This window comes from Scyliorhinus canicula, chromosome 20 (assembly GCF_902713615.1).
Source record: "Scyliorhinus canicula chromosome 20, sScyCan1.1, whole genome shotgun sequence".
Taxonomy (NCBI): domain Eukaryota; kingdom Metazoa; phylum Chordata; class Chondrichthyes; order Carcharhiniformes; family Scyliorhinidae; genus Scyliorhinus; species Scyliorhinus canicula.
In genome coordinates this window covers 32,815,897-32,843,513 of record NC_052165.1, presented here as the reverse complement: position 1 = coordinate 32,843,513, position 27,617 = coordinate 32,815,897, and the positions used below count along the sequence as shown (strand labels likewise).

General features: G+C 43.6%; 1 protein-coding gene across 1 annotated transcript in view; it reads right to left on the bottom strand.

The window, feature by feature from the left end:
- Window positions 1-23,947: 23,947 nt before the first annotated feature.
- mon2 (MON2 homolog, regulator of endosome-to-Golgi trafficking) overlaps window positions 23,948-27,617 on the bottom strand; it is a 163,345-nt gene continuing 159,675 nt past the window's right edge. Inside the window, 2 exon segments of the mRNA XM_038780176.1 lie at window positions 23,948-24,690; window positions 26,910-26,992. Of these exon segments, the coding sequence (XP_038636104.1) occupies window positions 24,527-24,690; window positions 26,910-26,992 (247 nt within the window). The 3' untranslated portion in view covers window positions 23,948-24,526.

Below are 27,617 nucleotides of genomic sequence, written 5' to 3'. Positions count from 1 at the left end.
GGGAACGAACCTGGGACCTCGGCGCCAGAAAAAAGCCACGTGTTAACCAGCCAGTTGTTCGGGGTCAGCAGCCGTCATGGGGGTGGGGCAGAAATGAAGGTGAGCGGCGGGCTCCACAAAGTGTAAATCTGTCTCTGGCTGGCAGGGCTCATCTGGTGCATTGTCCAAGTGCCCATAGTTCTTGCACGAATCTGCATAGCAATTATGCAGAGCATCAGAGGCAGAGTAGAACCCTAAACTGAAACAAATACGTATACACTTTTCAGCAAATATTAGTAGGTACTGACCAATTGTGAGAACCCTGCTGTTTTTCCTTTCCTTGGCCTTAGAATGCTGAGGGCAGTGGTTGTAGCCTCACAACTGACCTTCCTGAATTGAGCTATTAGCACAATTATAATACGCGGATTAAACCCGGGTCCTCCCTGCAATGTACTCTGAAAATTTTGAACATTGATATTAGTTAAAAATTTCATCTGTCACACGAGTCTGCCATTAGCAGCATTGCATTAGAATATTTTTCTAAAAACACTGCAAACCTAGAGGTACAATTGGAAAATATTATAGTTCCTCAGTAATGTGACCTTTTTAAAGCATTTTGACACTTAGAAATAAGTGCTGAATAAAGAAAAAGGAAATTAATGCTTTCTGGAAAAGAAAACATATGATTACAACCCATAAAGACCTATTTCGCAGATAAACACTTGATAGCAGGGTTGCCAGTAGGTGACTAAGTACCTTGTTTAACTGATCCTCACCAATCATGGACAGATATACCAAATTGCACGTTATGTTATGCAATGATAATATAACGCTTGGACATAATGAATTACCTACTTAGAATATTATATGCATGTGGTATTATCATGCAATGAGGTATTTACATCTGTTTTCAAAGCTGCCATTTGTCAAACATGAACCTTGTTCCCTATCTTTACTGTTGGAGCTCAGCAAACAACATTCACAATAAACCTTAAATATTAGCATGCAATCCTGACACGCTTTTTCTTCTCTGCACAGAGTCTGGAGCCAGGTAGCGGCACCAGCATCCCATAGTTATAATTTGAACTGGATCAGTTCCAAGTTGCTCATGATCGATATTGGGTTAATTTCAAATTTTTGCAATGCATTGTGGAGGGAATAAACGTTGACCAGACAACTTCATGGAAAATGAAGGGACAGTGTGGTCTGATTCCCGGCAAAGCATTAATAGGAAGTAGAAATTTCAATCAGAGGATACAGTTAAAAAAGCAGACAGTATCAAACTGTTAATGTCGGAAGACCAATTTTGGTGCAGTTGCAGGTGTCTGATCTTTATCCATATACTGAGGCAATGCCTAATCCAGAAGCGTCCAGGTGTTTCATCTTCGTGTGTAACTTAATTACATACTATGGAGTCTTGAGTAATATATAAGTAATTACCATGCAAAAGAGAAAATTTAGCATGTTTTAGAAGGGAAAACTTTAAATCACAAAACAAGTTTTGGAAAAAAACTTCTGATAGAGGTCATCAATCTGGTAGAATGATTTTCCAGTAATTTATATGAATTTGACTCTTTGGTAATAAAGAATGCTAGTTCAGTTTATCTGACTTGGCTAATATACTGATTTACATATTCAGATTTACTTACCAACTATTCCAAGATAAACTCTTAATATTCTTGTACCCTAAAATTATGCCTCTGCAGAACACGTAAATCCAACCTGCTCTCCCATCTCATTTGGTGTGCCCTGCTTCTCTAACTGTGAAATGGTTATTGCTGAATTGCTCGTGCAAAGTCATTCCTGCCCCAGTCTCTATATTTGCCTCATCTGTAACTTTGTTGTTAATTCCTGTGTAAGGAGTTCTTGCCCTGTTGGCTTCTGACTATAATTTTGTGGACCTGATTTGTTAGAAAGATCTTATCAATGCTACTGTGTCATTTGTGTACATAGAATTAATTTAAGCCAGGGGTGGGCAAACTACGGCCCGCGGGCCGCATGCGGCCCACCAAGTTATTAAAAAAAAATTTAAACATTTTAAAAAAAATTTTTTATTATTTTTTTTTAAGGTTAATGGGGCGGGCTGTGCTGTTGGGTTACTTACTGGTATAGGGTGGATACGTTGACTTGAGTAGGGTGATCATTGCTCGGCACAACATCGAGGGCCGAAGGGCCTGTTCTGTGCTGTACTGTTCTATGTTCTATATGAGGCGCCCAGAATCATAACCGGGTGAAGTAATTATTTTACTTAATATACTATGCGGCCCCTTAAAATTGTGAATTTCTGAATGTGGCCCTTGCACGGAAAAGTTTGCCCACCCCTGATTTAAGCAGTATTGAAGTTTTATTTTCATAATTCAGGTATTGGAAAACTAAGGCAGATAAACAATGCACAAATAGAAAATGTGTTGTTGATTGAATAATCAGGGTTTGAGGCCATAGCTTGGATATCGATGTCTAATCACTGACCATGAATTGAGATTGGGGTTGGTCCTCTATCCCACAGTGCATGAAAAAAAACGTCGATTTTATATAGCACCTTTCACATCCCTATGTCATCACAAAGTACTTTTCAGTCAATTTTGAAGTATGGTCATTGTTTTTGTAGCAAACAAGGCAATTTTCTCAGAGTATACTACAAACATCAGACGAATGACCAGTTAGTCAGGTTCTTTTCGAGTTGACAGATTAATGTTGGCTACTTTGGTGATTGAAAGAAAAGTACAATGAGATCTTTCATATCTATCTGATTAGATTGGGCCTTGGTTTAACATCTCATCAAAACTATTAATGCAGGCATCCCTCAGCACTGAAATTAATTGTCAATCTAGATTATATCAAATCCTGCAGTGAGGTCGGAATTTAACCTTCGGAGTCAAGAGGTAATAGTACCACCAACTGAGCAAACCTGACACCAACAAATGTTTAATGTATAATTAAGTGTAATTATATGCAGGACCAACTGCATACTGAACAAAGCATGTAAAATTTGATATGGTTACTAGTCAGAACTGTAGGAATCTAGGCATCTGGTTCTCACTGACAGCCTTAAAATAAGTTTCACAGTTTCTGTATTGACACCTTCAGCTGTATTGAAAGGTATTGTAATCTTCAAACATGCAAATTCAGAAAACCGATGTGCAATACTCTAAAGGAGGAAGAAAATGAGAAAAATGAAAATTAAACAAGACAAAAATTAAAGAAAATAACAGAGGCTTCAGACAATGTAGAAAAATATAAAACACTACACTTTAAGTGTATTGAGTACTAAGGTTAAGTGTGTAAGCTTGGTGTGGGGGGGGGGGGAGAAGAGGAGAGAATTTATTGATTGACAGATGAGATCAAAATTGAGATTATTTTGTTGGGTAACTGCATGAAGAGATATGGAAGCAAAGCAAGTACATGGAGTTAAGATGCAGGCCAACTTTCAGCTTATTGCTATTAAGGCTCTATGTTTGTATGTCAAATAAAATAACATGGTGGGTTTTGTGGGGCCAAGGATGGGGCAGGGTGTAGGGTTGGTGAATCCCTTCTGAACATTCATTAAATTAAAAAAAAAAAGAGTACCCAATTCATTTTTTCCAATTGAGGGGCAATTTAGCATGGCCAATCCACATACCCTGCACATCTTTGGGTTGTGGGGGCGAAACCAACGTAAACATGGGGAGAATGTGCAAACTCCACACAGACTTCTGAACATTCATATCCACTACATCTATTGCAATCCTTTGATTTATTCAACTGCTGATTGATCTAAAAACACTGCAAAATGTGCCAAACATAATTCTATACTTTGTATTCTTGATTAAGCTACCCATTTCTAAATTCACAAAACTCATAATTCAGGATAAATTTAAAGAGTTTCCTGCCACTGACATTAACTTAGCGGTTCATCGGTACTGATTTACCCTTTTCTTCCTTCTCGAACAGAGGTTTTTCAGTCCGACAGCACAATCTGCAGTTTTGAGAACTGGAAGATTGCAGCCTGAACTCTGTCTCCTCTTTAAATTCTTTCAACAACTATACCATCAGGGCCAAGTAAATTTACTCTGAGTTCTGATAACCTTTTCATAAGCAACTTCTTTTCTACCAGGGGAAGAGCCAGACATACCTAAAAAAAACGTCCTTATCTGTTAAAGCGACAACACAACTAGTAGACAGTAGCTGGATGGAGCTATAATTGTCCAGATTTGGCATCTATCCAATAATGTGAAAAATTGCCCATGTAATAACTGATGCAACAGCTTGGCAGGGGCATGGCTAATTCTAGTGTGAATTAAATGGGCTGAAGACTGCCATCTGTGATGCTGGCGATTTCAGGAGATCATCCATTTGGCACTTCTGGCTGAAGATGATTGCAAATGCTACTGACTTGTCTTTTGCACTGACATGCTGGGCTCTGCCGTCACCAAAAGTGGAGTATTTCTGGAACCTAGTTCTCCAGTTAGTTTTTCAATCATCCAGCACCTTTAACAACTAGACATAGCAGGATTACAGAACTTTGATCCAATCCATTTGTTGAATGATTGCTTCTGCTGTTTAGCATACGTGCAGTTCTGTGCTGTAGCTTTAAGATTTTTTTTTTAGGTATGCCTGGCTCTTCTCCTGGTTTGCTTGCCGCCACTTCTCATTGAAATAGATTGATCTCCCAGCTTGATGGTAATGGTAAGAGTGTGGCATATCCCAGGCCATGAGGTTGTTATTGAATACAATTCTGATGCTGCTGATGGGTCCACGGCAATTCTTTTCTTTCATAAATGTAGAGTATGCAATCACTATTTTTCACTTCAGGGGCAATTTAGCATGGCCAATCCATCTAATCTGCACATCTTTGGGTTGTGGGGGTGAGACCCATGCAGACATGGGGAGAATGTGCAAACTCCACACGGGCAGTGACCCAGAGCTGGGATCGAACCCGGGTCCTCAGCAACGCATGCAGCAGTGCTAACCACTGCGCCACCGTGCTGCCCCAGGGTCCACAGCAATTCATGGACCTCCATTTTTGAACTGCTAGATCTGTTCTTAATCAAACCCATTTCTGTTCTTAATCTATCCCATTTAACACATAATGGCAAATGTCCTCGAGTGTGAAGATGGGACTTTATCTCCACAAGACTGTGATGATCACTCCTGCACCCCAATACCACAATGGATTTATGTATTAAGCGACAGGCAGATTGGTGAGAACGGCGTGTTTCCCTCGTCAGTACTTTAACCATCTGTACACATCCGATCTGGCAGATATGTCCTTCGGGATTTGACCAGCTCAGTCAGTAGAGGTGCTATTTGGGTGCGAGACATTAAACCCCTCCATCCAGAGTACATTCTGTGCCCTTGTTAACCTCAGTGTTTCTTCCAAGTAATGTTCAACATGAAGGAGGACTAATTTATCAACTGAAAGCAGTAGATGGTAAGTAGCTGGTGTTTCTTTGCCTATGTTTGACCTGATGCCATGAGACATAATTAGGTTCGGTGTCAATATTGAGGACTTGCAGTCATTCCCTCCAAGCTGCATAGGACTGTGCTGCCACTACCTCTGGTGGGTCACCCTGCCGGTGGACATACCCAGGGATAGATATGGAGGTGTCTCGGACATTGGCTGTATGGTACGATTCGATGAGTATGGCTGTGTCAGGCTGCTAATTCATCAGCCTGTAGGGCAGTTACCCCTATGTTGACAGCAGTCCTCAGACATTAGAGGGGAGGGCTTTGCAGCGTTTACCGTGCTTTTGTCATTTCAGGTGCCTAAATTGATGGTCCATCGGTTTTATTACTCAATTTGGTAGTTTGGTAGAAATGAATGCCTTGCTACACCAGTAAGCCAAATTTATATTGGCATGGAGTCAAGTTAGCCCGGGTAAGGATGACAAACTTTCTTTCCTGAAGGACATTAGTGAACTAGATTGGTTTTTCTGACAATCTGTTAAGTTTTTTATTCCAGATCGATGGCTGGTCGGCAGGAGGTGGGTTGGGGGGGGGGGGGGGGGGGGGGAGCCCAACGTCCAGGCTGATCACGTGGAATGGACCAGTCAAAAGAGCGTGCGTGTTTGCGCATTTAAAGGGGTTAAAGGCAGACGTAGCAATGCTTCAGGAGACACATTTAAAGCTCGCAGATCATACGAGATTGAGAAAGGGATGGGTAGGCCAGGTGTTCCATTCAGGGCTGGATTCGAAGACCAGGGGGGTAGCAATTCTGATCAGTAAGGGTGCGGCATTCGATGCTGGGAGAACTGTGGCAGATTAGGGGGGCAGGTATATAATGGTGAGTGGAAAGTGGGAGGGTGTCCGGGTGGTGTTTGTGAACATCTACGCTCCGAATTGGGATGATGTGGAATTTCTGAGATGCATGCTAGGCAAAATCCCGGACTTAGAGTCACACAACCTGATCATGGGGGGAGTCTTTAACACAGTCATTGACCCCGAGCTAGACCGGTGCAGATGGGGGGGGGGGGGGGGGGAGAAAGAGAGATCCCTGGAGGTTCACGTGGCCAAGAGCGAAGGAGTTCTCTTTTTTTCTCCCACATTCATAAGGTTTACTCCCTATTAGACTTCTTTGTCTTGAGCAGGGCGTTAATCCCAAAGGTGGCAGGGACAGAATACTCAGCAATCACAGTCCCAGACCATGCCCCCAACTGGGTGGACCTGCGGCTTAGTGAGGAGAGAGGGCAGCGCCCACTCTGGAGACTGGATGTGGGGCTGCTGGTGGATGAAGAGGTTTGCGGGTGGATTAGCAGGAACATCCAAGATTACCTGGAAACAAACGATACGGGTAAGGTAGCAGCGACAACGGTCTGGGAGGCTCTGAAGGCAGTTGTCAGAGGGGAACTCATCTCAATTCGATCCCATAGAGAAAAGAGAGAAAGAGCCGAGAAGCAGAGACTGACGGAGGACAAACTCCGAATAGACAGGAGATACGCGGAGGCCCCCGAGGCGGGGCTACTGAGGGAGCGGCGGAATCTGCAGGCGGAGTTTGAACAGCTGACCACAGGGAAAGCAGTAGCACAGCTGAGGAAGGCAAGGGGGGCAGTCTATGAGTACAGGGAGAAAGCGAGTAGAATGTTGGCACACCAACTGTGAAAGAGGGAGGCGGCCAGGGAAATCGGGGGAGTAACGAATAAGGACGTTCTCAGGGTCTTGGATGCCGGGGGGGGGGGGGGGGGGGGGGGGGGGGGGGGGGGGGGGGGGGAACAAAGTCTTTAAGGATTTCTATAGTAAGCTATACGAGTCGGAGCCCCTGACGGCAGTGGAAGAGATGAGGCAATGTTTGGACCAATTGAGGTTTCCAAAGGTGGAAGAGGACCTGCTAGAGGGGCTGAGGGCCCCGATTGAATTGGAGGAGATTGTCAAGGGTACAGAGGACATGCAATCGGGTAAAGCCCCGGGGTCGGACTGTTACCAGGTAGAATTCCAGAAGAAATTTTCAGAAATATTGAGCCCACTCCTGATGAAGACCTTCAATGAGGCTAGAAAGGAACCCACCCCCAACAATGTCACAGGCCTTGATCTCACTCATTCTTAAACGAGGGAAGGACCCGGAACAATGCGGGTCATTCAGGCCGATTTTGCTTTTAAACATGGATGCCAAATTGCTAGCTAAGATTCTGGCCACAAGAATTGAGGATTGCATCCCAGGGGTGATAGAGGAAGACCAGACTGGGTTTGTTAAAGGCAGACAACTCAATACCAATGTCCAGAGACGTTTGAATATTATGATGCTCTCAGAGGGAGGGGAGGCGGAGGTGGTAACAGCGATGGACGCGGAGAAAACCTTTGACCAGGTGGAGTGAGAGTACCTGTTGGAAACGCTGGGGAGGTTCGGATTTGGTGAGGGCTTTATTGGCTGGGTGAAATTGCTGTACCATGCGCCTGTAGCAAGTGTATGCACAAACCGGCTGAGGTCGGATACTTCGAGCTTCACCGGGGAACGAGGCAGGGGTGTCCCCTCTCCCCGTTACTATTTACCCTAGCTATAGAACCACTAGCTACGACGCTGAGAGCCTCGAGGAACTGGTGGGGACTGTTTCGGGAGTGGGGGGGGGGACATTGCGTCTCACTATACGTGGATGATTTGATCCTGTACATTTCGGACCCTGTGGAGGGGATGGGGGAGGTTCTGCGGATCCCGAGGGATTTTGGTAGTTTTTCAGGGTACAAACTGAACATGGGAAAGAGCGAGTTGTTTGTGATCCAGGCCAAGGTGCAGGAGGAGAGACTAAAAGAGCTGCCGCTCAGGATGGTAGAGAAAAGTTTTCATTACCTGGGTACACAGGTAGCCAGGAAATGGGATGCCCTGCACAGGCTTAACCTGACTCGGTTGGTGGAGCAAATGGAAAGGGACTTTAAAAGGTGGGACATGCTCCCGCTGTCACAGGCAGGGAGGGTGCAGACCCTGAAAATGACTGTCCTCCCGAGATTTTTGTTTGTCTTTCAGTGCCTCCCCATCTTCATCCCCAAGGCCTTCTTTTAAGCAGGTGAGTAGGATCATTACGGGCTTTGTGTGGGCGAATAAGACCCCGCGAGTAAGGTGATTGCTGTTGGAGCGCAGTCGGGGTGAGTGGGGGGGGGGGATTGGCGCTGCGGAACCTTCGCAACTACTACTGGGCGGCCAATATAGCTATGATTAGGAAGTGGGCGATGGGGGAGGGGGGGGGGGGGGGATGCAGCATGGGAGCAGCTGGAGGCGGCGTCATGTAAAGGTACTAGTCTGGGAGCTTTGATAACAGCTCCTTTGCCGTTCTCGCTGACCCGTTACTCCACAGGTCCGGTGGTGGTGGTGACACTGCGGATCTGGGGACAGTGGTGGAGGTACAAGAAGGTGGAGGGAGAGTCGGTCTGGACCCCGATATGCAACAACTACAGGTTTGTCCCGGGTAGGATGGATGGTGGGTTCCAGAGCTGGCAGAGGGCAAGCATCAGAAGGATGGCAGATCTGTTCATTGACGGAAGCTTTCCCAGTATGAAGGCGCTAGAGGACAAATTTAATCTGCCACCAGGAAACGCTTTTAAATATCTGCAAGTACGAGCCTTCCTGAAAAAACAGGTAGTGGCCTTTCCGATGCTGCCACCACAGAGGAAACAGGACAGGGTAGTCTCTGCCACCTGGGTGGGGGAGGGGAAGGTGTTGGTATCTACCAGGAATTACAGGAGGCAGAGGAAACCCCGGTGGAGGAGCTCAAAAGCAAGTGGGAGGAGGAACTAGGTGAGGGGTTGGAAGCGGGTCTGTGGACAGATGTCCTGGGCAGGGTTAATGCCTCATGTGCCAGGCTCAGTCTAATTCAATTTAAGGTGATCCACTGGGCACACATGACGGCAGCGAGAATGGGCAAGTTTTTTTGGGTAGAAGACAGTTGTATGGTGCAAGGGCAGCCCTGCAAACCATGTCCACATGTTTTGGGCATGCCCGGAGCTTAGAGAGTTCTGGCAAGGGTTCACGAGGGCAATGTCCAAGTTGCTTAACACACAGGTGGTGCAGAGTCCAGAGATAGTGATCTTTGGAGTGTCAGAAGATCCGGGAGATCAGGGGACGAAAGAGGCCAACGTCTTGGCCGTTGCCTCCCTAGTAGCCCGGAGATGGATTTTATTAATGTGGAGGGACTCAAAGCCCCCGAGTGTAGAGACCTGGGTTACCGACATGGCTGGGTTTCTCAGCCTCGAGAAAATAAAGTTTGCCTTAAGAGGGTCTACGCTAGGGTTCTCTCGGAGGTGGCAGCAGTTCGTCAACTTTCTCAGGGAAAATTAAAATGTCAGCAGCAGCAATCTGTGGGGTGGGGGGGGGGGGGGGGGGGGGGGGGGTGGGGGGTGGGGTGGGGTGAGTGCTTCATTGGGATGGTGTGGGATGACTGGGTCGCGTGGGGTAATGTCTATTTAATTGTTTGTTTTAAAAAAAAATAATTTAATTAAGATTTTCACAAAATATAAACAAAACAATATTAACAGAATAACCATTGTAAAAACCGAAGAACAACACCCACCCCCCTACAAAAGCAACTACTAAATTCGAAAACAAAAAGAAAACAAACACCCGCCACATCCCACAAACCCATGTATACCCCTCCCCCCCACTTCCCCCTCTCCCCACCTAAAGAACCCCTGTACGGATCCCCTCAGGGCAAATTTCACCGTCTGTCCATTTAATGGCTATTGTATATTCTCTTTTCACACTATGTTAATATTCACTCGTTTGTTTTGTTATTATTGTTACGACTGTTTTATTATGAAAAATTCTGCAAAACCTTCATAAAAATACTTCTAAAAAAAAAAGAAAGTTTTTTATTCCAGATGTAATAATTGTATTTAAATTTCCCCTTGCTGTCATTGTGGGAGTCTCTGAAACATTCGTCTAGGCCTCTGGATTGTTAGTCCAGTAACATAGCCACTATGCTCCTGGTCTCAATATACATCACTAACACTTTGCCTCCCTATATTTGAAAACATTATAACCAGAAATATTGTTCCTAGCCAAAAACCATGTATCTGTTATTACAACATATCAATCAATAGTTATTTATGTTTCTAACTCTTCAATATGTTCTCAATTATTTCAACTTGGTTTTTTGCTTTTATTCCAATAGCTTTATTAACACTATTCTTTCTCTAGTTCTAAACTTAAATTCCTTACAAAATACTTGAAATTCTCCATTACATAATTTACCTTCCACAAAACTCTCCTTTTGTTTAGGTAAACATAATTCATCGATATTTGTTTTTCTCGAAATCACTCCAATGAAGTGAATCCTTGTTATCGTTGACCTGCAGTCATGCACTTGTGTGCTTAATTTTCTTTGTGTTCATGTGCCTACAAATAGGGCACAGGAGCAATCCAGGGTTCTTGTTTTCAATCTGCTGCCTAACACTTGAAATTCCTTCTGTGAGGCTTCAAGCATACTTCAAATCAATCAAATTCAATTCCATCATGGACAAGCTTTAGCGTCTCTCCTTTCTTTTGCAGTTTTCCACTTGTTCTGTGGTGTCGTTCACCATGGTATCAGAGGGATAAAAAACACATGGAACTTGTCGTCATGACTGCAAGGCTGTCTATAATTATGAATATAGAATCTCCCATTACTAACTTATTTTACTAGTCCACCGGTCTCTCATCTCCTTAATTCTTTGTGCCACATTGTTCTAGGATTGTCATCCATTTCATATTTGTCCAGCACTATGGCCCAGAGGTTCCATGGAGTGGTAATCACTGTTGATTGCCACTTCACTCCTTTTTACTTAACCTGGTCAGGAGCTGCACATTTCTCGTCACAGACATTAATAAGTATGATCTGATAACAAAGATATGGCTGCAGGAGGACATGGATTTGGACCTGAATATTAAAGGGTACAGGACATGCAGGAAGGACAGGAAGCAAGGATAAAGTGGAGGGGGTGCTGTTAGTTAATTATGGGGACAGCACAATAGAGAGGGATGACCTAAGTTAAGGAAACCAGGATGTGGAAACAGTTTAGGTAGAGTTGAGAAATGGTAAAGGCAAGAAGTCAAGTGGGAGTTATGTACAGGCCCCTAATATTAACCACATGGTAGGGTGGAGTGGAAAGGAAGAAATAATGGATGCTTGTCAGAAAGGCACAGTGATAATCATGGGAGATTTTAATTTACATATAGACTGGAAAAATCAGATGAGAAAAGCAGCCTAGATGAGTTCATACAATGGTTCAGAGATAGTTCCTCACAACAGCATGTTCTGGAACCAACCATAGAGCAGGCAATATCATACCTGGTATTGTGAAATGAGATGGGATTAATTAATGCTCTTGTGGTGAAGGTGCAGGCAGCCCCAGGTAGCAGAAACAATTATAAAATGGAACTTTACATTCAGATTGAGGGAGAGAGGAGTGGGTGCGAGACTACATTAAAAAAATTAAATAAGTGCAATTATGAGGGCATGAAAGCAGAACTGGCTGAAGTGAATTGACGAATTAGAAACAAAGGAGTTGGCCATTCGACCCTTTGAGCCTGCTCCGCCATTCATTATTATGGCTGATCATCCAACTCAGTAACCTGCTTCCGCTTTCTCCACAATATCAGAAATAGAAAATAGGAGCTGAAGGAGACCATTCATCCCTTCAACCCTGCATTATGATCATGGCTGATCATCCAACTCAATAGTCCAATTCCGCTTTCCCCCCCAATTGACTTTGATCCTCTTCGCCCTGAGTGCTATATCAACTGCTCCTTGAAAGCATACAATATTTTGGACTTAACTACTTCATCTTTACCCTGTCTAGTCCTGTTAGAATTTTATAGGTTTCTATGAGATCCCCTCATTCTTCTGAACTCCAGCGAATATAATCCTAACCGATTCAATCTCACCTCATACGTCAGTCCTGCCATCCCACGAATCAGTCTGGTAAACCTTTGCTGCACTCCCGCCACAGCAAGAACATCTTTCCTCAGATAAAGAGACCAAAACTGCACACAATATTCCAGGTGCAGCCTCAACAAGGTCCTCTAAAATAGCAACAAGAGATCCCTGCTCCTGTACCCGAATTCTCTTGCAATGAAGGCCAGATGACAAGACCACACGACGAGACAGTGGTGTAATGGTTGTATTGTCACTGGACTAATAATATAGAGACCCAGGGTAAAGTTCTGGGGACCAGGGTTCGAATCCCATTACGGCAGATGACAAAATTTTAATTCAATTAAAATCTGGAATGAAATATCTAATGATAACCATGAAACCATTGTTAAAAACCCATTTGATTCACTGATGTCCTTTCCGGAATGAAATCTGCATCCTTACCTGGTCTGGCCTACATGTGATGTGATTCCAGACCCACAGCAATGTGGTTGACTCTTAACTGCCCCTTCAAGGGCAATTCGGGATGAGCAATAAATGCTGAGCCATCCCATGAACGAGTCAATTTAAAACAAAATTGCCTTCTTTACCGCCTGCTGTACCTGCATGCTTACTTTCAGTGACTGGTATACAAGAACATCCAGGTCTTGTTACACATTCCCCTCCTAATTTATGGCCATTCAGATAGTCTGCCTTCTCGTTTTTGCTACCAAAGTGGATAACCTTGCATTTATCCAAATTTGTCTCACATTCATTTGCCCTCTCACTCAACTTGTCCAAACCATATTGAAGGATCTCTGCATCCTCCTCACAGCTCACCCTCCCACCTAACGTGGTGTCATCTGCAAATTTAGAGATATTACATTTTGTTCCCTCATCTAAATCATTAATGTACATCGTGAATAGCTGGGGTCCTAGCACCGATTTCTGCAGTACTCCACGAGTCACTGCCTGCCAATTTGAAAATGTCCCGCTAACTCCTACTCTTTGTTTCCTGTCTGCCAGCCAGTTGTCTATCCATCTCAATACACTACCCTTAATCCCATGCGCTTTAATTTTACACACTAATCTCTTATGTGGGACTTTGCCAAAAGCCTTCTTAAAGTCCAAATATACCACATTCACTGGCTCCCCTCGTCAACTCACTAGTTACATCCCTGAAGAATTACAGTAGACTTGTCAAGCAGATCCACACCGACTCTGTCTGATTATGCCACTGTTTTCGAAGTGCTCTGCTATAAAATCTTTGATAATGGATTCTAGAATTTCCCCCACTATTGATGTCAGGCTTACTGGTCTGTAGTTCCCTGTTTTCTTTCTGCCTCCTTTTCTAAATAGTGGAGTTACATTAGCTACCCTCCAACCTGCAGGAACTGTTCGAGTCTATAGAATCCTGGAAGATGACTATTTCTACAGCCACTTCCTTAAGTACTCTGGGATGTAGATTATCAGGTTCTGGGATTTAACAGCCTTCAACACTGTTTCTCTACTAACATTGGTCTCCTTCAGTTCCTCTCTCTCACTAAACCCTGCGATCCCCAACATTTCTGGTATCTGATTTGTGTCCTCATTTTTGAAGACAGAACCAAAGTATGTTTAGTTGCATGGACATTTCTTTTCCTCCTATTATACACCCCCCTGATATTTTTTGATGCCTTTCACCCCAAGGGCTGAATCTAACTTCTTCTTGAAAACAGGCAATGCTTTGGCCTCAATTACTTTGCGGTAGCGAATTCCACAGGTTCACCACTCTCTGTGAAGCAATATCTCCTCACCTCAGTCCAAAATGGTTTACCCTGTATCCTTAAGGCCGTTACCCCTGGTTCTGGATTCCCCTGCCATCAGGAGCATCCTTCCTGTATCTACCCTGTAGAATTTAACAGGTTTCTATGAGATTCCCCCTCATTCTTCCAAACTCCAGTGAATATAATCCGAACTGACTCAATCTCGCGTCATAAATCAGCCCCACCACCCCAGGGATCAGTCTGGCAAACCTTCGCTACCCTCCCTCTATAGCAAGAACATCCTTCCTCAGATAAGGAGGCCAAAACCGCACAATATTTTGATGTGTAGTCTCACCAAGGCCCTGTATAATTGCAGCAAGACATTTCTGCTCCTGTATGTAAATCCTCGCTATGAAGGCCAACATACATTTGCTTTCTTTACCACCTGTGCACCTGCATGCGTACTTTCAGCGAGGTCAATAGAGATGAGGTAGCAAACATTTAAGGGGATATTTCAGAATACATAGAATAGATATATTCCAATGAGCAACAAAAATTACAAGGGGCAGACACACCATCCGTGGTCAACTGGAAAGGTTAAATATAGTAACAAACTTAAAGAAAAGGCATTTAATTGTGCGAAGATAGGCGGAAGGTCAGAAGATTGGAATAAACATTAGGAACAGCAAAGGATGATTAAAAGGAAAGAACAATTAGAGTAGAAGAGAAAGCTAGCCAGAAATATAAAAACAGATAGTAAGAGTTTCTGGAAATATTTTAAAAAGAAATGAGTTAACTAAGTGAGCACTGGTCCCATAGAAAGTGTGTCTGGAGAATTGATAATGGAAATAAAGAAACTGCAGATGAATTGAACAGGCATTTTGCATCAGTCTTCACCATAGAGCAGGGGTGGGCAAACTACGGCCTTTATGCGGCACACCAAGATCAAGTCATAAAATTTTTTTTAATTATTTTTTTTAAATTAAGGTTAATGGGGGGGGGGGGGGCTGTTGGGTTACTGGTATAGGGTGGATACGTTGACTTGAGTAGGGTGATCATTGCTCGGCACAACATGCATTTCATGTGAAGTTTCAACTTTAAAATATTAATTAATAAAAATTAATTGCTTTTTTTTTCTTTAAACTGAGTTACTTTGTTTTTCAAATAAATGTGTTTCATGTAAAGTTTCTACTTTAAAATATTAATTAATAAAAATTAATTGCTTTTTTTTCTTTAAAAACCTTTTATTTTGGCTATTTTAAATATTAATTATTTTACTTAATATACTATGCGGCCCTTTAAAATTGTGAATTTCCGAATGTGGCCCTTGCACAGAAAAGTTTGCCCACCCCTGCCATAGAGGATAAAAGTAACATCCCAAAAGCAATTATAAATCCGGAAATGGAAGGGAGGGAGGAACTCAGGAAAATTACAATCACTAGAGAAATGGCACTGAGTAAATTGTTAGAGCTGCGGGTTGAGAAGTTACTGGGACCATCCTAAGTCTTAAAAGAAGAGACCAGTGAGATAGTTAATGCATTGGTTTTAATTCTCTGAAACTCCCTAGATTCGGGGAAGGTCCAATTAGTATGGAAGATAGTAAATGTGAATTCATTACTCGAAAAGGAAGGGAAACAAAGTGGGAAACTACAGGTCAGAGAGCTTAGCATCCGTCATTGGAAAAATGTTAAAAGCTATTAATAAAGAAGCTACAGCAGGGCATTTGGATAAGTTCCAGCTCATCTAGCAGACCCAACATGGTTTTCTGAAAGGGAAATCGCGTTTAACCAACATATTGGTGTTCAATATGTAACATGTACTGTGGATAAAGGGCAATTGGTGAATGTACTGTATTTAGATTTTCAGAAGGCATTTGGCGAAGTGTTACATCAAAGTTTATTGCGGAAATAAAAGCTCATGGTTTAGATGGTAACATATTGGCATGGGCATGGATAGAAGATTGATTGGCTAACAGAAAGCAGAGAGCAGGTGCAAATGGGTGTTTTTCAGGTTGACAAGATCTAACAAGGTAGTATGCCACAGGGATCAGTGCTGGGACCTCAATGGTTTACAATTTATATGAATGACTTGGATGAAAGGATAAATGGATGGTTGCCAGATTTTCTGATGACGCAAAGATTGGTTTTATAATAATAATTGCTTATTGTCACAAGTAGGCTTCAATGAAGTTACTACGAAAGGCCCCTAGTCGCCACATCCCGGCGCTTGTTTGGGGAGGCCGGTACGCCTGAACCCGCACTGCTGGCATTGATCTGCATTACACACCAGCTGTTTAGCCCACTGTGCTATACCAGCCCTTAAAAATGAAGGGTAAATTGTGTTTGACTAATTTGCTAGAGTTCTTCAAAGATGTAACAAGCAAAGTGCATACTGGGGAGTCCTGTAGATATAGTGTATCTGCACTTCCAGAAGTCATTTGATAAGTTGCCACACAAAAGGTTATTACACAAGGTAAGAACCAATGGCATTGGAGGCATTTTAGGATGGAAGGGATGTCGGTGTTAACGCCGCTGTGCGAGAATCATGGGTTTGAGCCGGAGGGGATGGATAGTGTATATAGAAGATGGAGGGAAGTGGGGCTGGTCAAGGTGAGGGATCTGTATTTGGAGGAAAGGTTCGCCAGTCTGGAGGAGCTAAGGGAGAGGGTAGAGCTGCCGAGGGGGAGCGAGTTCAGGTATCTGCAGGCTAGGGACTTTGCGCGTAAGGTCTGGAGAGGGCTCCCTAGGTTGCCGGGATACACCCTGCTGGAGCGATTGTTGCTTCCGGATGTGGAAGGGGTGGGAAGAATTGGGGATATATATAAGTAGCTGGGGGAGCAGGGAGGGGAGCAGGTGGTGAACATCAAGATGAAATGGGAAGCAGAGTTGGGAGGGGAGATCAATTGGGGAGTATGGAGTGAGGCACTGTGTAGGGTAAACGGGACCTCCTCTTGTTCAAGGATGAGCCTGATACAGTTTAAGGTGGTACATATGACTCGGGCGAGAATGAGTGGGTTCTTTCAGGGGGTAGCAGATGAATGTGAGAGATGCAGGCAGGGGCCAGCGAATCACACGCACATTTTCCAGGATTGTGAAAAAATGGGAAGATTCTGGGTGGGAGTGTTCTGAGTGGTCTGAGCCAGGGCAATGGATGAGGAGGTGGGCCAGGACCCTTTGGTGGCGATATTTGGAGTTTCAGAGAAGTTGGAGCCCATGGAGAGGTGTTTGGCCGACGTCTTGGCTTTCGCATCTCTGATTGCACGGTGGCGAATTTTACTGGAGTGGCGGTCAGCATCACCACGGGGGGTAGCGGCTTGGTTGGGTGACCTGTACAACTTCCTGTGGCTGGAGAAGATAAAGTATGAGTTAAGGGGCTCTGCAGGGGCGGGGTTGAGAAAAGGTGGAGGGTGTTTGTGACCGTATTTGAGGAGCTGTTCATTGCGCGCAGGTGGCATTTTGGGGGGGGGGGGGGGGAAAAATCTGTACAGACTGTATAGTTGATTGCTGGGAAGTTTTGATACATGTTTGTTATAAAATACATTAAAAAAAAAGAACCAATGGCAGTAGGGGATATTAGCTTGAATAGAGGACTGAGAACAAACAGAAAGCAGAGAATCAGAATAAATAGTCTTTTTCTGGTTGCAACGAGGAAATAAGAAATTTATATATGGTTAGGTTAGGTGAGTGGGCCAAAAATTGGCAGATGGAATTTAATGTGGATAAGTGTGAGGTCATTCATTTTAGTTGGAGGAATAAAAAGGCAACTAACTTACTGGGTGCGATTTAATCAGCGTGTTGCACCCGGCATGGATCTGGGCACGCCGGTTAAATACTGGGAAAGGATAAAAGTTGAGATATGCGCCTGACACAAATTAGTTTGCCATCAAACTGGCTCCCTTCCGCAGGCAAGTTGCGGATTATGCCAAAATATGGTGAGCAAATCATTAACCCTCATTTGCATTAATTTCCATCTCATTAACAAATTTAACATTGAATGTAACGGCCTCCCAAGAAATAACCAGCTTCCCAGCGAGAAATCAAAAGGGTGCCATTTAGTACTTCTTTTTAAAAATGTGAGGGGGAAGGGGGGGTTGGGTTTGGTCAGGGGACTGAAACCTTCCAGGTCAGAGATCACTCCTGGGAGGGGGGAGGGTGCCGAAGGGGCTTTTCATCTATGAGGCCTTCTAGTCATCTTTAAATATTATGGAGACCCATAACAGGGGTAACTACAGCTGGAGCCTGCCTGTCCAACCAAAAACTTCCAGGACAGAGCCCTGCTCTTGGTGAAATGCTGAAGGTCACTTTAACCCTGTTTGACTGAGAGCAACTTATAGCTTCACAGCTGAAGGCTATTGCTAATGAGGAACTGGCCTTGTTAGTTGTTAGAGTGCTTCATAGCGGCAGGCTGCGTTTGCTGCTTGTGGCAAGGTCCATGCTGTCACCCATGCTGTCATTGAACAGTGCATCGGACTGCTCAAAATGCAATTTTGATGTGTGCTTTGTGGTGGTCTGCTGTGCCCTCCACAACCCGGCACAGCAGCAAGTCAACATGCTGGAGGAGGAACATACATATCTGAGGCGGCTGCGGACCAAGAGGGAATGGAGGATGAGCCCGGGGAGGACCCACAAGTAGAGCTAGAGAATAGATGGTGGCAAGGATCCAGCATGCCTGGAGGACCAGGGAGGCACTCATCCTCGCCCGATTCTCATAGGACAAGGCTTTGTCCGTCAGCTCACTCCCTCCCAATCCCTCCTTCCCCAATCCCCCCTTGGCCCATTTCCCTCATTCACCCAATCTCTCCCCTCCTTCCCCCAATCCCCTCCCCCATTTTCCTCATTCTTCGCCTTCCCCAATCCCTCCCCTCCTTCCACTCCCACTATCCATTCCCCGACTACCCAGTTTCACCCGCCCAGGTTCTGACATCACTCCAAGGTGATTGGCCTGTGGCCTGTGTCAGCACTGTCAGCAGGTCAATATACAAGGAAGGAAAGTGATGATAACTTGCTGTGAGATAAGCTCTGGAACTCCTCAGTTTATGCCAAAGTGTGACTCCCGTCTTTCTGTTGACAGCTCGCTCACACCCATCCGCTGAATGGGGTCTGCATCAGGAGCGTTTGATCTTGGACCACTGTGCCAAAGGGGTGGGATAGTGGAGTGCAACAGAGGGTGTGGGTGCAGGCAGGACCGCTGTGGAGATTAATGTGACAGAGGCTGCACATGTATCCTGCCCCCCCCCCCCCCATTGTCTGCCCAATCACTGGGCCATGCTCGACAATGTCTTACTGCATCTGGGACATGTCCCTCAGTGACTGGGACATGATATCGAAGCCCTCAGCCATGGTCATCACGGACTGAACCGTGCCTGCTGCACTACCATTCAAGATGATGACCTCATGCTCCAGGCTGTCCTCAGTGGTCGTCATCCTAGTCGTAGGACTCGTGCCACACATTGTCAGCATCATATCCTGTGCCCATAGCCTTTGGGACTCCTCCAATTGCCTGGTATGTTGCTGGCACCCGCTCCTGATTCTCATGGCTGTGTCCCAGCATCTGCATCAGCTCTGGAATAACTTTGTCCAGAGGCTCGACATCTGACTGCGACTTCGAGCCCTGGGGTCCAGCAGACCTGACTGCTGATTCCCTTGGATGTTCCTGCCTCCAGCTGATATACATTTGTGTGTTGCTCACCAGACTGTATCCCAAAGTCTATCCATTAATGTCACCCACTGAGGTGTGTCACTTCGCTGGTGGAAGGTGGGGCTGATAAATGTGATGCCTCGATGATTGTCTCCTCGGAGCTCTCTTCCGAGGTGGTCTCTTGGGTGGTGGGGGGAACAACCAGAGGGCCTTGGCCCACCAAATGGAGATCCTGCGAAACAATGGACATGTGGTCAGTGAGAGGGATCATTTTGTCTAACCTGAACAACGCACTTGAGACAGATCATCTGGGTAAAGGGGAAGTGGATCCTCACCACTGCGGTGCAGGCCAACTTTGCTGTTAGCTACAGTTTTCTACTCGGACAACCCCACGATCTCCAGGACCTGTTCCTTAGAGGTTGTGAGTACTCAAATCTTTGGTACCCCCTCCCTCGGTCTGACCCATTCCCTCTTATTATGGGCGATCTTCTCCTGCGGGGACAAAAGGAGGGCATTGTCAGCCACACGCTTGATGGATCGAGTGGGGGTTAGGGGGGTCTATAGCAGGTGACACGTGTGAGCACTGCATCTGGACATGAAGGTGTTGTGCTGGTGGGAGCCAACTGGTTCTGAGGAATAAGCATAAAAATCGGATGTGGGGAGAGTGCGAGGTGCCCAGTGATCTGCGAGGGTGGGGTTGGGAATTTGAGATGTGGCAGGCAGAATGGATGCCAGCAGACAGGGAGTTACTTACCCTTGCAGCTCATGATAGTTTGTCTTCTTTTGACATTGGATGGCAGTCCTCCTGGTCATGCTGCCCGAACTGACAGCCACTGCCATTGCCTCCTAGGCGGTATTAGTAACTCTGCTGATGGTCCTCAGACTCCCTCAGGGAAACAGGATGTCCCATCTCGCATAAACATCATCGAGAAGCCTTGCAAGGTTAGCATCCCCAAAACGAGGAGCAGGTCTGTGTGCTGCCATGCTTGTAAGGCAGCATGGTAGCACAGTGGTTCGCACAGTTGCTTCACAAATCCAGGGTTCCAGGTTCGATTCCCGGCTTGGGTCACTGTCTGTGCGGAGCCTGCACGTTCCCGTGTCTGTGTGGGTTTCCTCTGGGTGCTCCGGTTTCCTCCCATAGTCCAAAGATGTGTAGGTTAGGTGGATTGGACATGTTAAATTGCCCTTAGTGTCCAAAAAAGTTGGGTGGGGTTACTGGGATAGGGTAGAGTTGTGGGCTTAGGTAGGATGCCTTTTCCAAAGGCCGGTGCAGACTCGTTGGGCCAAATGATCTCCTGCTGCACTATAAATTTTATGATTCCGTGTATTTTGACTGAGAGTGAGGGAGTGTTTAAAAGAAGGGGATTGAATACAAAAGTAGGGAGATTGTGCTTCAGTTATACAGAGTACTAGGGAGACTACATCTGGAGTACTGTGTACAGAATTGGTCATCTTATTTAAGGAAGAATGTAAATGCGTTGGAAGTAGTTCAGAATGTTTACCAGACGAATATGTGGAAATGGCAGAGCTTTTATCCTCTAGGGTTTAGAAGAGTAAGAGGCTACTTGATTAAAACATAACATCTGAGGGGTCTTGACAGGTGGATGTGGAGAGAATGTTTCCTCTTATGGGAGAATCAAGGACTGGGGTCACTGTTTAAAAATAAGGGGTCATCGTTTGTTCGCAAGTCTTTGGAACTCTCTTCCTGAAAAGGTGGTGGAGGCAGAGTCTTCGAATATTTTTAAGGCAGAGGTAGATAGATTCTTGGTAAGCAAGAGGGTCACAGGTTATCAGGGGTAGATGGGATGCAGATTTGAGGTTACTATCAGATCAGACATGGATGGTATTAAATGGCAGAGCAGGCTCAAGGGGATGAATGGTCTATTGTTGCTTATTGTTTGTATGATCTTCTGTCTTAGGCTTGGTGAGAAATGTGCAAGCAGCAGTTCTGGAGGCCTTCCAGTGCAAGGAAGCAGCGTCAGGGGAAGTGAAGCCACAGCTTTTTCTACAGCACTACCTGCCATAAACCAGGTAAATTTAAAGGTCCCAGTCACTTATAGGTGGTTGGGAGAGGAGATGATAGGGTGGTAGGGAGGAACAAAGGGGGGGTTGGTGGGATAGTGGGGGAGATAGTTGGTGGGTTCGGGGTCAGTTTCATACTTTCCCAGGAGTATGAAGTCGTTTTAATCCTTCTAACCTTTCCTGGGTAAATATTCTGCGAAGGGAGTCGATTTAAATTGGAGTATTGGATGGTGCAAGAAGCAGGGTAATTGCTCATTTGAAGTTTAAACTTTCTTGGCAATTCCCTTGCAGTCCCTGCATGGGCACACCAGCGCAACATCTCGCAAATCTCTGCTGTACAATCTCCTCCTAAATTGGAAGTTTTATGCCCATACATATTTTCTTTAGCTCCAGTAACTCAAGGGTTCCCTGAATTTGAATTCTGTTTCCCTCCGCTGCTGGTGGGGATGATCAACACTTCCCTTTTGCTACATTACCCATGTCATGAATTATCAGCGTGGCTTCTTGGGTGATCACATTCTTGAGCACAATGCAGAAACCTGTCATCCTCTGACGCTCAGGAGTGTCTAATTTAAATATTTAGTGTTAGCTTTAACACTTCAAACTTTGCTCACTGCTCACAAATACTAATTATAAAATATTTCACATTTACATTGAGCTCCCTCCGAGGCTAAAAATATACAACTTTGATGCCTAGTCTGTGTTGAATTATCTCATCCCTACCATGGCATTGTGGGAGTGCTAAATTTAGTTTTAGGGCCCCTGCATCAAGAGGACTTGAATCGGCCAGGGATTGTGATGATGAAGCCCACAGTACAAAATTTGCAGCAGGTGTGATTAGGATTGGATTCGAGCACAACAGCCCCATAATAAACAGCTTGATAACAACCAAAGAAGCTTACACATTAAGAATGGCTACTTGGACAAAATTGCAACCCTATACAATAGTTTCTAGGAGAGAAAAAACATGGAAAATCCTTCCACTGTCCCTTCTCACAAAAAGAATGCACTTCATCCAAATGACCATTCCTCATAAGAATTTAGAGGAAAACCTTAAGGAAGATACCACCTGGACCAGGAGAATGGGAAAACACATTATGGAGTTCTACTCAAAACATTAATCTATTGTTTTCTCCACCTCTGACATTTAATAATCTGCAAAGCATTTTCAATCATTTATTTCATGCTGCATAGGGTGGCTAGGTTTTCTTTGCAGGATAAACGATACAGGTGGCTTCAATTAATCCCTATGTACTTTCTCCTGACCTGGAATATACAATTTATTGAGTATCAGTCAAGAGTGTGATTGATGTTTGGTGATGGCAACAATTTTCTGCCATCAAGAGTGCGGCATAAAGATTTTGCAGAAATAAACTGAATTCATGATTACAGACCAAAATACCATTTTCATTTGCATTAATTAAAAATGTACAGACATGGATTCTGCTGATGGAAGATAAGGATCTGAAAATAAGATGGTGATATAATAAGGCATTAAGTGGAAGAACATACTTAGCCCGAGATCTGAAGTACTCTGATAAGGGCAATAGTAGGAAACAATTCCTTGGGAATTTGCATTATGACTGTGTTATTATTTTTGAAATAATTACATCAATATTGTGAACTAATGGCACGGTTAATTGAATAATTGCTGTCAAGGGGACTATAAATTCCTAGGGCGGGGAATCTGGGGGATTCACTTTCTCACCAGTAATAAAGTCCAACAGTAATTTTAATTATAAAAACATTTTCTATATATTATTTCACACAAAAATATTTTCAACTATAGTACTATACTAAAAACGTTTTTCAAATTGTAAGTAAATTTTGTGCAGAAGCTTCACAGTCCACATATATCTCAGACATTTTTACTGCAGAAACAACTCAAAAGAGCTGGAGTACAGCGTCTGAATCAGACCTTATTTACAGCACCTCAACTTAAGTCTGTGTGGAAGATTATACTTATAAAGTTGGAATGCTAAACCACTCCCTTTAGACCTTTTAATTCAGAGCACCAACATAGTTTCTAAGGTACAGCTGCAAAGGGAAAGGGCTGTAATCCAGTTGACACATCGCAGCGAGAGCACAATAGAGTCAACTGTCAAATATTTTGCAATAAACACTCAAAAAAAAAATTGTCACACATAATTTCCATAATATTAACACTAACATGAAGGGGAGGCAGAAAATGACAAAGAGAAACCACCTGAAGAAATTAATCATTGAACACATTTGCTCTGCATGAATGTGAAGCACCAGAAACCCTTCAAGCTGTCACAGAAAAAGGTCACACTCTGTAACAGAAGTGGACAATTTATTTTACACACAAGTACATAATTTCCCTTTACTTGGAAAGGCTGGTCACATATGACATGGAATGTAATGGTACTTGCATATAGTTCTGTGCACAACTTTTGTACCTTAAAAAGTGCACAAAAATGCCAGCCTATTTTTCAAATAGATGTTGAATATATATCATTTTTTAATTACATCAGCAACATTTTAACACAACCTGTACATATATTCTCCCTCCTCAAACACTTTTTATATCACTGCACCAGATTTAGGTTAATGAACTAAAAACATACCCCCTGGCCAGCTTCACTAAAACGAAAATGGTGGGGCAGCTATACCAGTTTGTAAGTGAGTCTTAATCTATGTATATTTAAACAACGCCAACGGTCAGCAAGATGCTTCCAAGCAAGGCCCCTGATTGTTACTGAATCAAGTCTGCACATGTAGATCTTTACATTCGGTGATGCTCCAGACCTTTTCCGAATTGTGCTCTGGCAAGTAACCTGCCCGAATTAACATTTTAATAGTAATGCAGATAATGTGGCAGTCTCACATTTGTCAGGACTCTCCATTTTGCACTTTGGCTATTGGTGGCTGAAGAAAATCTTTAAATGGAACTAACGCCTCTTTCAAAGCTGAGCAAACTTCAGAGGATGTGCAGGTAATACATTCAACTAATGTTGGATACAAAGCAATTACCTGCGACCAGGTATTGGTATCAACTGTAAAGAGAAGAAACAGAATAGAAAATAAATCACTGACCATTTATATGAAAAGCACCAAACCAAAAATCTGTGGATTGAAATCTAACAAAGTGAGAAAAACATTTCTGCTATACTATTTCATGGCATCACATGAGGCAGTCACTGTAAAATCTGGTACCCAAGTCACACTTCCAGTATGTCTTCAATGACATGCAGACCTGAGGTGTGACTGTTACCCGAGTATGAGCATCATTTGCTCCTTGGCTGCTGACACAATTCATCAGTTGCTCCCAGGAGACTTATTCCCAGAGTTCCAGACTGTGGTTGAAAGTCTTAGGAAGGTACAATCATTCCAGCATTAAGCATCTCTTCTTCTTTGGAAGTACCTCGGGATTGAAGATGATTTGTTCCACTTCAGTTCGATGAGCTCAGAATGGCTGATAAGCACAATACATGATCTGCAGACTCTGCCACAGAAAGGGCAGGTGATACCTGAAGGATTGGGTGTTGTCTGGAGGTTTATGTGCTCACTCCTATTCTTGGACTTTATCAATGCATATTCCCAACAAAGTCTCTCAATGTGTTTGTTGCCCCCCCCCCCCCGATTGCGCCACCTCCATTTTGGTTGTTCAGAAGCCTGGGTCTTTCATGAGTCGGCGAGTATATCTGACCTCTTCAGGGATGCTTTGAGGACATTCCTAAAGAGTTCCTGCTGTCCACCTGGGAGTCTCCTGCCATAAATGAGCACCAAGTAGAGAAACTGCTCCAAGAGTCTGGTATCAAGCATTCAAATGACATGTCTACCCAATGGAGCTGGTTTTGAGTGATTAGAGTCTTGAAGCTGGATTAGTTGGCCTGGGAGAGGATGCTGCTGTTTCTTGCGACTAGATTTGTGTGGATCTAACGGAGGCACTGCTGGTGGCACTCCTTTAGTGCTTTGAGAACTAAGTTCCGACATACAATACATTGAAACAGCCAACTTAAAATAATGTATATCTGTTCACTTTTTCCTTTATCTTCTTATTCCAGTGTTTACAGGTTACAGTTATAGATGAAAATCCAACTGAATAGCATTAAAAGTTGTGCCGCCTTTCAGTTGGCTTAGGTGATGCAAGGCCAGATTGCATCTCAGCATGCTGAAACTTCACAATATGGCTCAAGGTGGTTTGTCTAAGTTCAGTACTGAACTCAAATCTGTTATGAAATGAAAATTACTTAATGGGAAACTCAAACAAATATATCATATTCTCAAACTTTGATAGCCTTCATACGTAGTACTGTGCTGGATAAACTTTATGATTTTCTATAAAATTCATTTTTATGTTGAGCTGTTAGGAAATGGAAATCTCTGCCTGAGATGGTGGCGAGATTCATTAGTAACTTTCAAAGGGGAAATGAATATAGGTTTGAAGCATAAAAAAATGTTGGGCTATGGAGAAAGAGCAGGAAAGTGGGACTAACTGAGCAGCTCTTACATAGAGGCATAGTAGGCCCAAAACCACTTACTAGATACTCGTGTACAGTCACAAATGCATTAATTTGCACAGAATTGTGGAGAAACTGCCTGTTTCATAATCATGTGCAACCTAAACAAAAGATAGAAATTCACAGGGACACATGGCTAGTGTTAATAGTGCAATGCAATTAAATCAAAAATAACCTGAAGAATGAAAGAAGATGGAAATTCAAAGGTAAAATTGGCAAATTGACATATGGTGTTTGAGCAAATGCACAGCTAGTGGAATCAGAACAATTGAAAAAGAACAAGCTTAAGAGGCAATTGCATTTATTGCTTTCCAGCCTCAGTTTTGTAATCAAATCTTACTGTATATATTTAATATAAAGGAACTAAAACATGCTGCATTTTAAAGCTCTTCTGCTCATTTATCATGGGAAAGTTATCTTAGGAATGACATATTAGCAAACTGAGGTCACAAATTCAATTCCAACTCGAGTAAATTGTGAATTGAATTCAATAAGTTGGTTACAAATTGGTCATAAGAACTGCTGGACTGTTGTAAAGATCCAAATGATTCACTAACATCTTGCAGGAAAAGGAACCAGACACTCAACAATCTGCCGACATATGACTCAGTCCCCACTGCATTGTAAACGCTTAATGCCCTCCAAAGTGACCGAGCAAGCCACTCAGTTGTACAGGCGACAAGGAACGGCCAATAAACACAACCCTTCTGTGCACTGCCTATGTCCCGAGAACACATTAAATTTTTTTTTACCATTTTCAGGCTTGGTTTTCTTAAGTGAATCCATAAGAGTACTGATTGCTTTCAGAACGAAAACTATTTCTGTCACTCGCTGCCTGCATTTAAACAAAGACAAAACTTAAGACATACAACGAAAGCATACATGCCGAAATTTTTAAAATAAATGTACTATACAGCATGATGCAAATATATTAATTCCTGCGTTTTGAACATTGGCCACATGATGGCAATATTGTCTCATTTACTCTTTTACTTAAATTATGTTCTGTAATGCATATTTATATAATTTATTTTCAAATAACCTCCAACCTGTAATCAGCTTATGGGACACTGCCTGCAAAAAAGAAAATCTATAATAGTTTATCCTGTCCAGAGTGATAGTTAACACAAAGGTCATAGTAGTAGAGGGGATGAGACCCCATCTTTCTCAGTCTCCTGAGAGAGATTTGGCAGTTTCAATTCAACACTAGCCCATATGAGAAAGGGCAGTTTAATTGACAGGCAATGAATGGCTAGTAATCAAAGCCAAAGAAATGTTGTGCTCTTCTGAGCCTCAGCATATTGTTGTGACAAAATAGGAGATTTACTCTGTAATTAGCTGTAATGTGTGACAAAAATGGACAGCATTCCAAGCCCAACATCCTTGACCTTGATGAGCACCCATATTCATACTAACAAATCTCACAAGTTGGTGACAGATGCTAAGGAAATGGGAAAAAC